At 37.3% G+C, this 17,859-nt stretch overlaps 1 protein-coding gene across 2 annotated transcripts in view; it reads left to right on the top strand.

The window, feature by feature from the left end:
* The window catches only part of nfatc3a (nuclear factor of activated T cells 3a), a 218,208-nt gene that overhangs the window by 185,237 nt on the left and 15,112 nt on the right, over positions 1 to 17,859 (top strand). For both annotated transcript variants that reach the window (XM_028809336.2, XM_028809338.2), the window contains exons 7-9: positions 2,446 to 2,501; positions 2,885 to 3,011; positions 6,547 to 7,605. In XM_028809336.2, the coding sequence (XP_028665169.1) occupies positions 2,446 to 2,501; positions 2,885 to 3,011; positions 6,547 to 7,605 (1,242 nt within the window). The remainder of the gene's footprint in view (positions 1 to 2,445; positions 2,502 to 2,884; positions 3,012 to 6,546; positions 7,606 to 17,859) is intronic.

Here is a 17,859-nt window from a genome sequence, read left to right as displayed (position 1 = left end):
TGTTATGTTTGTGCAATTATTTTGGTTGGAATAATGAAGATATACAGTGGTGTGAAAAACTATTTGCCCCCTTCCTGATTTCTTATTCTTTTGCATGTTTGTCACACAAAATGTTTCTGATCATCAAACACATTTAACCATTAGTCAAATATAACACAAGTAAACACAAAATGCAGTTTGTAAATGGTGGTTTTTATTATTTAGGGAGAAAAAAAAATCCAAACCTACATGGCCCTGTGTGAAAAAGTAATTGCCCCCTGAACCTAATAACTGGTTAGGCCACCCTTAGCAGCAATAACTGCAATCAAGCGTTTGCGATAACTTGCAATGAGTCTTTTACAGCGCTCTGGAGGAATTTTGGCCCACTCATCTTTGCAAAATTGTTGTAATTCAGCTTTATTTGAGGGTTTTCTAGCATGAACCGCCTTTTTAAGGTCATGCCATAGCATCTCAATTGGATTCAGGTCAGGACTTTGACTAGGCCACTCCAAAGTCTTCATTTTGTTTTTCTTCAGCCATTCAGAGGTGGATTTGCTGGTGTGTTTTGGGTCATTGTCCTGTTGCAGCACCCAAGATCGCTTCAGCTTGAGTTGACGAACAGATGGCCGGACATTCTCCTTCAGGATTTTTTGGTAGACAGTAGAATTCATGGTTCCATCTATCACAGCAAGCCTTCCAGGTCCTGAAGCAGCAAAACAACCCCAGACCATCACACTACCACCACCATATTTTACTGTTGGTATGATGTTCTTTTTCTGAAATGCTGTGTTCCTTTTACGCCAGATGTAACGGGACATTTGCCTTCCAAAAAGTTCAACTTTTGACTCATCAGTCCACAAGGTATTTTCCCAAAAGTCTTGGCAATCATTGAGATGTTTCTTAGCAAAATTGAGACGAGCCCTAATGTTCTTTTTGCTTAACAGTGGTTTGCATCTTGGAAATCTGCCATGCAGGCCGTTTTTGCCCAGTCTCTTTCTTATGGTGGAGTCGTGAACACTGACCTTAATTGAGGCAAGTGAGGCCTGCAGTTCTTTAGACGTTGTCCTGGGGTCTTTTGTGACCTCTCGGATGAGTCGTCTCTGCGCTCTTGGGGTAATTTTGGTCGGCCGGCCACTCCTGGGAAGGTTCACCACTGTTCCATGTTTTTGCCATTTGTGGATAATGGCTCTCACTGTGGTTCGCTGGAGTCCCAAAGCTTTAGAAATGGCTTTATAACCTTTACCAGACTGATAGATCTCAATTACTTCTGTTCTCATTTGTTCCTGAATTTCTTTGGATCTTGGCATGATGTCTAGCTTTTGAGGTGCTTTTGGTCTACTTCTCTGTGTCAGGCAGCTCCTATTTAAGTGATTTCTTGATTGAAACAGGTGTGGCAGTAATCAGGCCTGGGGGTGGCTACGGAAATTGAACTCAGGTGTGATACACCACAGTTAGGTTATTTTTTAACAAGGGGGCAATTACTTTTTCACACAGGGCCATGTAGGTTTGGATTTTTTTTCTCCCTAAATAATAAAAACCATCATTTAAAAACTGCATTTTGTGTTTACTTGTGTTATATTTGACTAATGGTTAAATGTGTTTGATGATCAGAAACATTTTGTGTGACAAACATGCAAAAGAATAAGAAATCAGGAAGGGGGCAAATAGTTTTTCACACCACTGTATAGTAACCTGTTGCTTTTAGTAAATGTTTAGCTCAGAGCATCTGTGTGTGTGTTTATTTTTTCATTTAATACTTAAAGATCCACAAATATAATCCTTAGAGAGCCATATTAAGTGTAAAGCAATAAACATAAGGATGATTATAACAGTTCATCATGAGGTGAAAGTTTATTGTCTGTTATTGTAAAACTTTTTGTTTTTTAATTATCTGGCAACTAGTATGGTTCAAGCATGGTTTTCCAGTTTACTTGCTAGGCATGTACCTGTCTAAGATGGGCTGAAATGTAAGTTTTCAGTGTTGACCTCAGCATTAATGTTGGCAGTGCACCATCTATTGGAATGTATTTTGTAATACTTTAAAAAATGTGTATAATATTGTAATAATGTTGTATATGTCATTTCAACAAGTGTTGCATCACAAACATTAGTGGTAATAAAATGCATTGCCACAAATGTTTGTGATGTGCCATCTGTTGTAATGACAAATGCAACGCATTTTAACATTATAAGTGTGATGTACAATTTGTTGGATTGACACAGAGATAGCAACTGGACAGACACAGAAACCCACAGATGCTTTTTTTTTTTTTTTTTTTAACTAAGTTGGATTTATCTAGATGCTAATAAATCTTTTTTTTATTAATTTCTCATGTCTATTTTTTTGGCCAAGTGTGTAACTTTGGAACTTAAAATCTGTGTCCAGGAAAATAAATTGCTTTTTAAGATTTCTTTGTTGCTGCCTTTTTCTTGCTTTCAATGGTTATGATATTAATCTTTTTTTAGATGGAAGACCACAATGGGAAGTAGATGCAAAAATAATGCGTGAGAAGTTTCAAGGGGTAAGTACTATGGAAAAGAAAAAAAATAAATGCAATTTTTTGATAACATCAGCAATACCATATCTGAAGTTCTGTTTACATTATTTAAGTCACAAGATGAAATGTGTATTGTGGGTGTAACTGTGTAGTAAATGTTTTCACCTGGTGTTTACCTAAATTTTTATAATTTGATAAGATTTTCTTTTATATTTAGTAAGATGTTGTTTGGTTTTCCTGAATTTTTAGTCACTTGCTGGAAAAATCAAACCATCAATGACAACTTGCAAACTCAATAACTAAAGACTTATTTTATCTAAAAAAGCATTTATCAATTTAAAATGTTGTTATTAAGCAGGCATCTGGTTTTCTATAAATGTAAACTAACACTATTTTCATCTTTTCAGACTAACATAGTTGTTGAAGTTCCTCCATACCGAAGTAAAACAATCTCATCTGCAGTCCAGGTGCAGTTTTTTGTTTGTAACGGAAAGAGGAAAAGAAGTCAGTCTCAACGATTTACGTATTTGTCAGGTAAACTCTATAAACATGTATTTCAGTTTTAGTCAAATATGCATCAATCCAGTGATTACACAAGGAATATTAATTTTAAAATTGGGCATCATGTTGTGGGTGCTGATATTGAAAGAGTTTTAATTTTGATCAAGTGTAGATAAGATAAAATGGTGTGTACAAAGGCTGCTGAATAATTTTTTTTTCTATATTTGTTATACATTTAATTCTACTGTATATGGCTGTAGTTTCGTACAAGAGCAGTAATTAAATGTGAATTGATAACCATCACTGATAGTGTATTTATTAATAATATTTTTATTTATTTTATTTGTTTAGAAATTTTGTCCTTATTGTTTCAGAGCTATAAGATACATGTGCATCAGTTATTATTTAATAGTGTGATAAAATAAAAACACTATATAAATATTATAGTTGCACAATTGTTGTAGATTAGTTTCCTTTGGCACAAACCACTTGTTTCAAACTCCAGTAAATTAAATCTGTCCTAAATTTAAACTGAAAGAAAAATTTCACGAAAGTGTGTAATTTGAACCAAAACCTAAACACCCACCTTCAGTGCTTGTAGTGCACCCACTAGATGTTGCCTGTTTCCTGTTTTCCTTTTAACAGCCAGAATATGAACCAATGAATGACACGCACAGGTGGCTGCAGGAAGTGGCTGTTCATAGTTTTAAGCAGCAGTCACTGATTATCAGTTAACCGCGGCCTCATCGCTTAGAGAGAGTGACAAAGGCAGGGGCCCTAAACCGTCAGCACAATGTTTGTTATTAACAATATGCTGCACGTGGGCGGTCAGCAAGTGTAGGAATGGTGCGAATTGCGTAGGCAGGGGGTGGCAATATGATCAATTTGAAATGAAATGTAGCTTCTATGAACTATTTTTCAGATGAAAAGTCTTTAGAATATGTACACTTTTATTAAAATTTTCAATTTTTATGTAAAAAGCTTTAGGAATACATATTATGTTACAGAATATTTCTAATAACTGCATTATATATCTGACAAGATATTTATTCTTAAGTTGTCCACATAGCTGTTATAGAAAACAAAAAGTTTGCCTTTCAAAGTTGTCCTACTAAGTTTATTCTGTAGCTGTTAAAGCTTATTTTGTGCCAGAAAAAGCACATGCATTTTCTGAGAACTACCACTTATATTATGTTAAATCGTGAACATTTTCACTTTTGGTTTTTGTGGTAATGTTTCCTGATTTTCCAAATATGACAAAAATACCTTTTGAACAGCTTTTACTGTTCTTTGTAACTAAGTGACTTGTTATTATGGTTTGACATCAGCATAATGTCACAGAGCTTAAGTACAGTTTGTAAGATGAAAAACTGGGGTTTGAAGTAATCATCAAGTAATTATCCAAAAAGGAAAAAAATTAAGCTCTTGACAGGTTCATTTCAAATATTGTTGCATGTCCAAGATTAGGTCAAGTCAGGATGTAAAGACCTCCCAAGGATATAATTTCATCTACACTGTTAGTGTCTTTTAATATTTATCTACTCTGTTCTCTTTTTTTGTGCAAAATTAACAGCTTGTGACTGTCATTTTAACATGGAAAAAAGCAAAAATATTGTTGTAACATTTAGGCATTTTAAAAGGAAACTACCGGTGCACTTTACTCTGCCTATCGTGTCCCTCAACAGTGATCTTTCAGGGCCAGGTGTGTAGATTTACAATGGAAAGTCATCAGCAAGCGCTCTATATTGACATTATTGAGTGTTGATTCCCAAAGTGAATTTCTGTCTGTTTTGTAGACAGCTAGATTCTAATACCTGAAAAGTCACACTTTTTCAAATAATTTTCATTCTTTCAATATACGGAAATATTTCATTATTTTGTAAAGTTATTGCCTGCTGCTGCCGGACTGATAATGAACACATGTGCTTCAGTCAGAAAGGATATTGTAATGACCCAGTGGGTGGAATTAGCCAGTTTATACTAATTACTGGTGAGATGGCTCATAAAAAGGACTTTTTGATTTTTTCAGAGGGTACTTACACCACTGTCAACCAGATATTCGATGGCAACATGCTCTCCCAGCTGCTTCGTCCTGTTCCATGCCTATGCATGCCATCCAGGGTAGAAGCAAGCCTGTTTGTCATTCTTTCACCAGGGTACACATCCAAGATTCATCAGTAGCCACATATCAGAGTCTATGGCATCTAGGATCCAGGAGGCTCATCCAAAATGCTCTCTAAGTGCAGGGTCTGCACATCCCTCCACTCCACTGCTTGCAGATATCCTTTCCTGCTTTTAAGTTTCTCCATGTAGCACAGATCTGTCATTTCTGCCTTATAACATCAGGGTCTGCATGAATTTTACATTTTCTCACTGTGTATTTTCACATGGATTGATCGGTATGAGTGAATGTCAGTGACTTTACCCTCTCAACCTAATTTTGCTTTGTTTTTTTATTACCATATTCTCAGAAAGAGCAATTCATTGTACATTCAAAAATTAGATAAATATCTGTGGCGCTTCAATCTGCTCTATTGCACACTCTGCTTTTTTCATTTTCTGAGTACCATATTTTTTTATTTTTTTTTTAATCGTGCATGCATTCAACACACCACAGATAATGCGGTGTGCAGGTGTCATGGCTCTTTCAAAAATCTAAGGCATTTATTATAAATACAATTCAGTGTTATCATTTCACTTTAGATTTATTGTTACTTGTATGAAGTACAGTGAAACTCTTATGTGCTTTTTTCAATATGTTGCCACACAGTGTGAATCTCTTGCTATATACTATGTAAAATAGCACAGAATTGTATGGGTGAAAAGCAAAAGTGCCATTTAGAGGGGAAAAAAATGTGTGAGTTTAACAAGCATCTGTCTGTTACAAGCCACGGCAGAACACAACTGCTGAAGAAAAAGAATTGTCAAAATAAAACTAAGATTATATGCAGAATATAGCTAAGTGCTGGGGGCTTATTGGGGTTTTCATAACTCTACCCATGATGGCTGTGAGTAGACAACCAAAAAGGAAATGTATTCTTAACTCAAGAAAAACAGTTCTTAAAAAAAACTGATAAAATAATTGTTTCTAGCTTCCTTTTGTTATCAGAAGGATGGATGCCTTATAAACACAAAAGGCAAGCTTTTGTAACTCAAAACCTTTGCTGCTTCAAGGTGGCTATATTCGGCAAGTTTTAAGGCTTTTCCATTCACTTATGGACCCTGGTATCCTTCAGCCCCATTGTAAGCTGCAAGAATAGACAAGGTTTTCTTAAAATTTATTTTTAAAAAATGGTTCACTTTACAGCTCAATTTTATATGGTAAATTAATATATACAATGATTGTGAACAAATAACTTTGACTGAAGAATACCTAACCTATCCTTTAATCAGCATTTTTACCTGTAGAAACTGAAAGTCCCCCCCCCATTCCCCCAGTGACTCCCATTTGTATGGTTAGCTATCTTGCATAATTGTTATAGAAACAGATCAAGGCATATTTATGTTTGCACAAATATTAAAGTTTGTTTTTTTATATGTGCATTAACAGTTATAATATTCTTTCCAGTTTTAATTAAACAGGAACACCAAGAAGACCCCGATTTACCTACAACACAGCCTATTTCTGTGCCCATGCCAGGAATCCATGCAGTAAGAGCACAACTAGCTTCTTCTGATCCTAGTCATCTTCATGAGAGCCTTCTGTCTGTGTCACCAAGGAACCTTGTTTCTTCACTACAGCACCCACAGCCTGCATATGCATCCATAGTGGCATCAGCAATACAGCATATGCCAAACGTCCAAGCTCTTAGTATTGGTAATGCTTCAGACTGTCAAATGGTTAATCCATCAATAGTGCATCAGAATTTTCATAATTCACCACCTCCACCTGTGAGGCCTTCCTATCAGACTATGCAGCAAAGCATGATGTACAATGGACAGTCTGGTCTTCCCATGAACTCTGCCTCCTCCCAGGGATATGAAAGGGTGCAGTTCCAGTCTGATGCTGTAGTATCCCATCCTTTAAATCATGGATGCCAGCCTATTGTTTATCACTCCTCAAGTCCAGGTTCCACGTCTACGCCACCACCTCCTTTACTTCAAATGGCTGCATCATCTCATTCAGGGCAATCCACACCTAACTTGCCACCACTTGGGTATCACTGCCCAAATGCACCTACAGCTTCTTCACCAACAGCTGCTCTTCCTTTGGCACATCCCTCACAACATATACAGTCAATGTCCTATCATTCTGCAAATCCGGGAGCTGCCTCATCTCCCTCTCCAACTGCTCCACTCGGTATGGTGCATTCTCCACACTCTGGGCCGTCCTCCCCCCAAATACATTCAATGCCATACCAATCCCCCACCTCAGGGCCAGCTTCCTCTCCTTCTCCAACGTCTGCTACTTCTATGATTCATCTGGCACATAGTGGGCAGCAGTCTCCTCAGGCGCACAGTCCAGTAATGACCAGTCTTTCTGGAGCAACATCAATTATCCAGCAACATGTACATGATTCTACACCATACTCTACAGAAAAAGGCAGTCTGGACATTAAACAAGAACCCGAAGAAGGTGAACTAACTTTCCAGTCCATCGGTCTACAGGACATCACACTTGATGATGGTAAGTCTTCATTTGGGATCTTGTGTATGTGCACACATGCAGATTTGTAATAGAAATAGCTGCATTTATTAAATGCTTATTTTGACAACACTGCTCCCATTTAGTGTGTGACCTTTCTGAAGTTGTACAATATGTGTATTCTGTCCTGTGCAGAAAGAAATTTTAGTTTCCTTGTTCATGTTTTGTGTTGTTTTTAAACACAATTTCTTTTTATGACTGCTGACCAATAAAAATGTAAATATAATTAGGTGTTTTATGTGATAGATTTAACTTGTGATTTGTGACTTTCAAATGTCATGGCAGGGACTTAAATAATCCATACCCATTCCATCATATTCTTAATACAGTGATAATGCAAACAACAGTTGGAAGAAAAACAAAAGTCAAACAAACAACCAGAAAACCAGTTAATAAATTAAACCAAAAATGTATTTTATGAAAGGAAAAGTAAAAGTTTGCTGATAGCTTTTGAAGTATCCCACACCATTTATGTATGGGAGAGTAGAACATCTACTTTTTCTACAGCCAGATGTTGGAAGTGTTGAGTTTAGTTTGTTTTACCTCAAAGCATTGCCACACATTCTTAGGACAGTTTGACTTGTTCTGTTGTATAACAAAAAGAAGCTGAAGAGTTGTTGTTTTTGTGCTACAGAGCCCATATCTCTTCAATATTGATTCAATACTGCATTTACTTTATACTTCATCAGTGATGGGTACATTTTTTATCTTGTCTAATAATATGAATGTTGTACTTTGGTTATACACTCTAAATGGGGAAAAGAATAATGTGGGGAGGAAAGTCATTACTCTTTTGTTTCTGATAGAAGAAAATTGGATCTCTTTAATTCTTGGGACTATATATTAGATTTGGATGCATCTTGCCTGAAGAAGGGACCTGAGTTTCCTCGTAAGCTTGCATATTGTAATCTTTTTAGTCATTTTGCTTGACTTCTCACTACATGCATAATGGCTAACATGGTACAACACCTTAGATTTGTTGTACATTTTTAACTTTTGGAAACAATAAGAAAATTGTTCCCCATTTCCAATCAACATAGTTTAGCTTATGCATCACTATAGAGAGCATATCATAATGTTAAATTACTTTTAAGTTTGATCAGTTTTTGAATATTCTTTTCCTCTTTTTTGCTGTACTGTTAATTGTTTCCTAAATGAGTGAAACAATTCATAATTAAGTAAGAACAATTACAGATTCACTGATCACAAAGCCGTTCATCTCCATTTAATTTTAGTTTAGTATGTCTGTGATTTGCGGTTCAGCAAGCAAAACAGTGCAGCAGTGTACTGTCTATGTGAGGTTTCATGACGCTTAAAAGATCTTTCTGATGAAGATTATCTTGTATTGCCACAAAGAAAGTTTAAGATCAAGTTCACAGTGTTTTACAGAATGATATTTTATATTTTTACTAAAATTACATTATACAATTTAGCTTTTTAATTTACTACAAGATTAGTTTGGTCATATTGACTCAATATTGAATTATATACTTTGTATCATCATTACTAAGAAATTCATCTTTGAAACAATTAAATTGTCTTAAGCTGGAAAGCTTCAAGTACAGATATGGGTTGTGGATGTTGTAGAGACTATACTACCAGGTGTTGTAATAGGCTGGATTGTTAATGCTCAATCATCAAACAGATTTCTACCAAAGGTTTTGTTTTTTAATGAAGCCAAATAGTCACTGAGATAAAAAAAAAAAAGAAATAAATATGATGTTCATTTCTTCAGTTTATACAGAAGTCAGTCATTTTCTAACCCACTTAGTCCTGAACAGGGTCACAGGGGATACCACAGCCTATCCCAGCTAGCACTGGGTAAATGGAGCAACGAACCCTGAACAGGGTGTCAGTCTATCACATTGTGAACACACACACACTCACCATAACCATACACTATGGCCAGTTTAGCATCATCAATCCACCTAACCTGCATGTCTTTGGACCGTGGGAGGAAACCCATACAGACACGGCGAGAACATGCAAACTCCAAACAGGGGAGGACCTTGGCCTCCTTTTTGCGAGGCAGCAGTGCTACAGAATTATCAAATTCATTTAAAAAATTGTTAAAAGGGTTATTTTGACATGTTATCTTTTCAGTAATATTTTAAGCAAGTTTGACAGTGCTTTTCAAGGTGTAACATTGATTGTGAAGAACTTTCTCATTCTAAGAGTGTCCACACTCACTATGCATTCTTCATTTTGTTATTCTCTCTGTGTTTTAAATGCACTAATATGATGATGGTGGGATGGCATGGCATGATGTTAGTTTTTCTGGATTTCACATGACAGCTTAATGTAAATCCACAAGGCTGTCAAGTATTAATAAAAAAGACTTGTTTTTTCCCATTGCATTTAAGTCGAGAAGCTCCACTAAAAACTTACTATGTCTCTGACAAGATATCATATTCCATATAAACTGTAACACTCAAGCCTAGCACTTATACGCAAAGCAAGAGGTACAAGGCTATATACTCTGCATCAAGGAAGTGATGTACAGTAATCCCTCACTTATCGCAGGAGATAGGTTCCAAGGCCAACCATGATAACTGAATTTCCGCGAAGTAGGGACACCATATTTATTTAATTATTTAATGTGTATTTGGACGTTTTTAAACCCTCCCTGTATTGTTTACAACCCACCCTTTACTCTATTAATAACAGGGACAACTGCTAAGCAATATGAAATCGGTAGATAAGTTTACACTTACTGTATAGCGAAGTACATGTAGCAGCTTGTAGGCGGTCATGACGTCGTCGACCTTGTTGCAAAGATTCCTAAAGCAGATTCCATCCAGACTACTGCCTTATCACGTCCACTTGCAACTCGTTTTGCGCCCTGGTTAAAGGACACTGCGGCCATAGATCTTATATGCTTTTCCTCCTTTTTAAATAAAAAGAATCGTGGACTCATTGATGCTGTAATGGTGTCCTGCAGCGGTGTAGCTGTTCCCTTCCTTCACCATATCCAAAACTTTTACCTTTTCTGCAATCATTTGTATCTTCTGTTGGCGCTTGGACACGGCCCCTGAAGCAGTAGCACGTTAATGCTGAATGAGTGAGATAAGACTTCCTGGTTAATGCAACACTCCGTCGCTGAGCCAATCAGCAGCACACAGGAACTTAACTGTGTGCTCTGATTGGGTAGCTTCTCAGCCATCCGCCAGTAGCATCTCTTGTATGAAATCAACTGGGCAAACCAACTGAGGAAGCAAGTACCAGAAGGAAAAAGACCCATTGTCCACAGAAACCCGCGAAGCTGCGAAAAATCCGCGTTATATATTTAGATATGCTTACATATAAAATCTGCGAAGTCGTGAATCCGCGAAAAGTGAACCGCAAAGTAGCAAGGGATTACTGTATTATTTAAAGTAATTCAAAGCAGACTTGCAAAATAAAGCCTCTGCTCAGTCAGGCTGCTTAATCAGCATTACTGTAGTTAAAACATAGATACGTAGCTTGATTCAGCCACAATTGTATTTAGTTGTTTTACATGTTAAGTGTCCAAGCAACATTATAAACAATCTAGTCCTGTTGTAACAGCTAAAATATACCATTAGAGTTCAGTGTTAACCTTTATTAAACCCCACAAAATGAAGAAATTCTAAAAATGAAGTACACACAATAAAATGTGTACACTTTGGCAGTTAATTAAATGTGTTGGTCTCAATTTATTGTTACCATGATACTTAACATATTCCACACAACTGCTGTATAGCACACTTGTAATATTATGTGACTAATGCTAATAATAACACAGTAGTTCAGCTATTGTTTATGCAAGCATAAAATTCAGTTTATATGTATACATATATACACAGAGAGAGAAATTGTGTTTAATGAGGAAATAAAACCTTATTTCCTAGATAACTAACTTTCAAAAATGTTCTAGTATGGTCCATGACTTTGCACTGTAGTGTATGTAGAGTAGACTCAGTATATTGCACTGTTGGTGTGTTGTCCTAACACTCATATTTATTAGATATGCTTAGTTAATTTGAGTACTTCCAAATCTCTGTACCCTGTAATCTCTCATTCTGAAGTTTTCCAGTCAGTATCTTCAAATCATGTATCATTACCAGGAACAACCTGCTTATATTTTTCATTAGAGAGCTTCTATTATAATCAATTAAATTGGAAGGATTCCAGCCATTGAGAAAGAGCAGACTTTTTCTGTTCTACTGAGCTACATTAACATTTTGCTTTACCTTTACTTTCAACTAGATGCACTGGCCTGAGTATAGATTTATGGTCACAGAAGTCTTTTCTTTATGCAGAGCTAAATTTCATATTCTCTGAATGCACAAACCAACACTTTCCAAAGGCAAAGTGGAGAAGCCCACACTTGAAGCTATATGTCTCATTTTGCCTGTCACTCCTAGTGGGGCTGTTGGAGTTTTCTGTATAGAAAAAGCAGTGTAAAAATCATCAATGATTAGTCAGACCTATCACATATAGCCAATCATCCATGTTGTTTCTTTCAAATACAATGTGCTGCCAGAGGCTAGAATGCATAATGTCACTGGCAGTTTCACTTTAATATAAAGTAGGCCACTGTAAGGCTTTACACAAGTGATTTTATTGCATGTTATAATGTAATTGTCATGAGAGATGGATCATTATTATTATTTTTTCTGAATTAAATATAAAAAAAATCAAAATACTGTAATCAAATTATTTTGAGCAATTAGTAAGAAAGAATAAAGTTAAGAACATAGCAAACATTAAAGAAGTACACCAGATGTTTTGTTGGATGAAAATAGCTTTGTAACAAAACCACAGCTTGGCAAAGGGTTGATAACCAGGAAGGTCAATATTGATCCAGTAGAACAATTGAGCAGTTGCAATCCTGAGCCAATTGAATATGCTTTTTGAAGAGGCTTGTTCAAGATCTTAACTGGTCTCATGGATCTCTACAGTGTATTAAAGTGTCTTATTAGTTAAGCAGATAGTGTTTATATTTTAGTTTGATGCCTAACTTCTTATGTGATACCTTATCAAATGTATTCTGAAAGTCGAGATAATATTCTGTGCAAGTGTGTTAAGTATAAATCGCCTATCCACACATGTAAATAAATACAGTAATCCCTCCTCCATCGCGGGGGTTGCGTTCCAGAGCCACCCGCGAAATAAGAAAATCCACGAAGTAGAAACCATATGTTTATATGGTTATTTTTATATTGTCATGCTTGGGTCACAGATTTGCGCTGAAACACAGGAGGTTGTAGAGAGACAGGAACGTTATTCAAACACTGCAAACAAACATTTGTCTCTTTTTCAAAAGTTTAAACTGTGCTCCATGACAAGACAGAGATGATAGTTCCGTCTCACAATTAAAAGAATGCAAACATATCTTCCTCTTCAAAGGAGTGCGCGTCAGGAGCACAGAATGTCAGAAAGACAGAGGAAAGCAAGCAAATCAATAGGGCTGTTTGGCTTTTAAGTATGCGAAGCACTGCGGCACAAAGCTGTTGAAGGCGACAGCTCGCACCCCCTCCGTCAGGAGCAGACAAAGAGAGAGAGAGACAGAGAAAAACAAACAAGCAAAAATCAATATGTGCCCTTCGAGCTTTTAAGTATGCGAAGCACCGTGCAGCATGTCGCTTCACGAAGCAGCTGCACAGAAGGTAGCAACGTGAAGATAATCTTTCAGCATTTTTAGACAAGCGTCCGTATCGTCTAGGTGTGCGAACAGCCCCCCTGCTCAATCCCCCTACGTCAGGATCAGAGAAAGTCAGCGCAAGAGAGAGAGAGAGAGAAAAGTAAGTTGGGTTTCTTCTCAGCCATCTGCCAATAGCGTCCCTTGTATGAAATCAACTGGGCAAACCAACTGAGGAAGCATGTACCAGAAATTAAAAGACCCATTGTCCGCAGAAATCCGCGAACCAACAAAAAATCTGCGATATATATTTAAATATGCTTACTTATAAAATCCGCGATAGAGTGAAGCCGCGAAGCGCGATATAGCGAGGGATCACTGTAAATTAATACAATGCTTAAATGTAGGGATGAAGATCATTGACTAATTCATATAGAAGTTTTATTAGTATTTATAAAGTAAAATGACCTCAAAATATTTTGGTCTTTTAATATCAGTGTCTAGATCAGAAGTATGTATGAAAGTTTAATTTACGTTAGCATTTTAATGTTTTTTTTTTTTTCTAGTTTTGTGTTCTTAATGCAGAAACATAAATGTAGACCCATAATTGAGTGTGTTTGAAAGTAATACATATTGTTAATATGAAACATTTGAAGCTGGTGCCAGAGGTTATTTTTTCCTGCTGTAAAAGATGGCCCGGACACAGACAGACATGACACCAGATGTCCACAACACACACAGATTATTTCTCTTTCCTGCACACACAGTACACAAACCAGTACCATAAACTCAGTTCTTATCTTTTCTTCTCTGTATTGCTGTCTCTACTCCACTCCTCGCAAGCTCCATCCTCTTCCACCTGACTCTAACTACTTGAGTGAAGTGAGGCAGCCTCTTTTATAATGCACCCAAATGTGCTCCAGGTGCTCCCTGCTGATCTCTCTGTAGCACTTCCTGGTGTGACGGAAGTGATGCATAGGCACCCGGAAGTACTCCGGGTGTACCTGCTTCCAGGTTCGGTAGCACTTTCTAGAGTGATGTAAGTGCTTCAGTCCAAGGCTCCTTAGTTCTTTGGGCACCCCGGTGGTCACGGATCCCCATAGGGTTGAGCCTTCCAGTTCCATGGCTCCCACACAATCCAGGATGGCTGCCCTCTTGTGTCCTGGGGAAGGAATTGCCCCTCCCAGTCCCCTGCTTCTCCAGGTCTCCTGGTGGGGCAAAGTTCCCGGCCATCCATCACACTGCATTAATACTAATTTACTTTGTTTATTGCAATCACATGACTGATGAAGTATAAGTAATAGGCTTCTCAGAAACTTAGAGTGGCCTTTTGCGATCTTAGTGTTCAAACTACAGTGATGTATATCACCTTTGTCTAGAATATTAGGAAAAAATTAGAAGAGAACAGACCATTCAGCCCAACAAAGCTCTCCAGTCCTGTCCACTTTATTCTTCTAAAACAACATCAAGTCTAGTTTTAAAGGTCCCTAACATCCTCCTGTCTACCACACTATTAGGTAACTCATTCCATGTATCTGATTCTCAGTGTGAAGAAATCCTTCCTAATGTTTGAGAAATTTACCCTTAATAAGCTTCCAGCTGCGCCTCTGTATTCTTGTTGAACTCATTTTAAAGTAACAGTCTTGATATAATTCCTTTCATAATTTTCATCATTTCAATCATGTCACCTCGTAATCTTCTTTTGCTTAAACTAAAAAAGGCTAAGCTCTTTTAATATTTCCTCATAACTCATCTTCTGCATTCCTTCGCTCTTCTCTGGACTTTTTCTAGAGCTGCTATGTCTCTTTGTAGTAGCCAGGAGACTAAACCTGTACACAGTACTCCAATGAGGCCACACCAATGCATTAAAAACTGAGCATAACCTGCTTTGATTTTACCTCTTCACATCATTCTGCATAACCCAACATTCTGTTAGCCTTCATAATGGCTTCTGAACACTGCCTGTAGGTTGTTACCGACTTGTCCACTACAGCTGTTAAATCCATCTCATAAGGTGTACTTTGAATTTTCACTTCTCCAATTATGTATTCAAATCTAACCTTTTTATTTCCTAAATGTAATAGCTTACATTTACTTACATTAAATCTGCCAAGGCTGTGTGCTGTCCAAGTCCCTCTGTACTACTCTTAAGATCACCCAGTTTTGATAGGGTTTCTTTCACCATAACCCACTGCTCCCTATATTTTAGCAAATTCTACACTCACCTATACACTACACCCTTGACTCCTACTCCTTTTAGTGTGATGACCAGCCACTCATTTGGTAAGTTATCAGACTTTCTTTGAAAGTCAAAATAAATAACATTATATATATGCACCACTCTAATTGTATCTTTTTGTTGCTTCCTCATAGAATTCCAGCATGTTAGTAAAACACAACCTCACTCTTCTGAACCTATGCTGACTGTTCAGTAAAACACCTGGGGCCTCATGTTTAACGCCATGCCTAGAACTCACACTATAACATGGCGTAAGCACAAAAGCGGGATTGTGCGTACGCACAGAAAAATCCAGATGCAGGAATCTGTGCGCACGCATACTTTCACGTTCTTCCACTACATAAATCCCGATCACCGTGAAAAGTAACGCACGTGCACGCGCCTTCTGTCCCGCCCCAACTCCTCCCAGAATTACGCCTCTTTGAATATGCAAATCAATATAAATAGCCTTCTGTGAAAAGACAATGGGAAAAGCACGGGGGAAAATATAAGAATTTCAGCGAATACCAAGTGGAGGCAAAGGAAAAACGTACTATTTGTTGGTTTAAACAGTGGTATAATCAACAAAAGAAAGTTGATCAAGTGACAGAGTATCGGAGAAACTCGAAAGATCAAGTTCACAAAGTCACACAGTGCCCGAAATAAAAAAGAAATCATATATCAAAGTCGCCATGAAAAGGCAAGTCGTAGCCCACCGTCTGAGTGTCATATGAAAGCTTATTAGGGTACAGACAAAAAAAATAGGCACACCGTGGGGAAAAAAGCACGAAATGTCAACTTTAATCTCGAAATTTCCACTTTAATCATGTAGTTTATTTTGCCATTAAAGTAGAACATCATAAACTTCAACTTAAAATCGTTTATTTTACTAGTTTCTCAAGTAGCACGTTAAATGCTTTGTTCTGTATTTGATCTTCTATGTGCTCTTTGTGTGTGAATCACTACGTGCTTCCGTTCTTTCTCTTTCTCCGACAGGACACAGAATCCATTACATTCGAGATATTACAGCCCTCTGAATAATTAAAATACTGAGATGTATACGTGATATCATTTTCATGATGATAGGAATGAAAGCATGTTATTAAACATGGGAACACGGTGGCGCAGTGATTGTTCATATCTCACGCAAGAGGCTTGCTGCGCCATGTGCGACCTTCGATGAAATAATTTATTACAGAAGTACTGTCTCTTTCAAACGTACTAACCTCCAATTCCTGTACTTACTTTTCTTTCTCCAAATACCCAATCGCCACACAATCAGCTCTGTAATAGACGTTAAGCCATCTGTAAGCTTAGAACGCCGATTCTTCAAAACTTTTAAGGAACATTGAAATATCTTCGTAGTACATGTTTAATTATTCTATTCGTCTATCCTTCCAGTGTCGCATCAGCACTAGCAAGAATACAGCGCAAGGCAGGAGCTATCCATGAACTAGCTATATGCTGCGGCACCGTGTCCTCACATGTTTAATTATTAACAATACAGATTATTTAAATGAAGTTAAAGTTTTATCTGTATACTATAAGCAACATATTTTGCTGCATTTCATCTTATAAATGATTTTGTCATCATACGCGCTTTATAAAGTAGCGCAGGTTGTGCAATATTATAACTGTAGTGTAAGTTTATAGTGAGGTAATTGTACTTATAAGTACAAACAGTTCTACAAGGAGCACTTGATGGACTGATTGAGTGCGTTTATAGTTCTTGGGATGACACTGTTTCTGAAACACGAGGTCCGTACAGGAAAGGCTTTGACGCTTTTTGCCATGGTTGAGGTAGTGTGTACTTGAAACTGTATACCGATAATTCTCTTTCCAATCAGCTGCTACTGTGATTCACACTCAGATACAGTGATATAAATACTCCGAGTGGTGCAGTGAGAGTAATATGGAAAAAGATGATCCGCAGTGGCAACCCTTAATGGGAGCAGCAAAAAGAAGAACAAGATGCAGTGAGCGTAACAACGCTAAAGCAGTTATGGTATTTGGAATACTATGGCTATTCCCTGAACCATTATATTGCTACAGGTTAATTACAATCAGATGCATTACACTAATAAACAATATGCAGTTAATTTCAGTGTATTTATAAAGCCGCGTCAGGAATGTGGAGCTAAGAAAGAAAGGGTGACCACACAGGAACAGTAGCACTGCTTTGACACTGGGTGCTGCCAGTCTGCAAAACCGAGCGGAGAAATTGCGTACGCCAAGGTATGAGTTACCGTGGAAATGTGCGTGACTTTACGCCAAGTTTAGGTTTTATACATCGCGATTTGAGTGTGGAAACGTTCGTACGCAACATTTCTGTGCGTATGCACCGTTTATACATGAGACCCCTGTTCTTGACATGTGTTTCTCAATCTTATCCTTAATAATTCCTTCCATTAATTTA

The sequence above is a fragment of the Erpetoichthys calabaricus genome, chromosome 9, assembly GCF_900747795.2.
Source record: "Erpetoichthys calabaricus chromosome 9, fErpCal1.3, whole genome shotgun sequence".
In the NCBI taxonomy this organism is placed as follows: Eukaryota; Metazoa; Chordata; class Cladistia; order Polypteriformes; family Polypteridae; genus Erpetoichthys; species Erpetoichthys calabaricus.
This window is presented reverse-complemented; position numbering and strand designations above follow the sequence as displayed.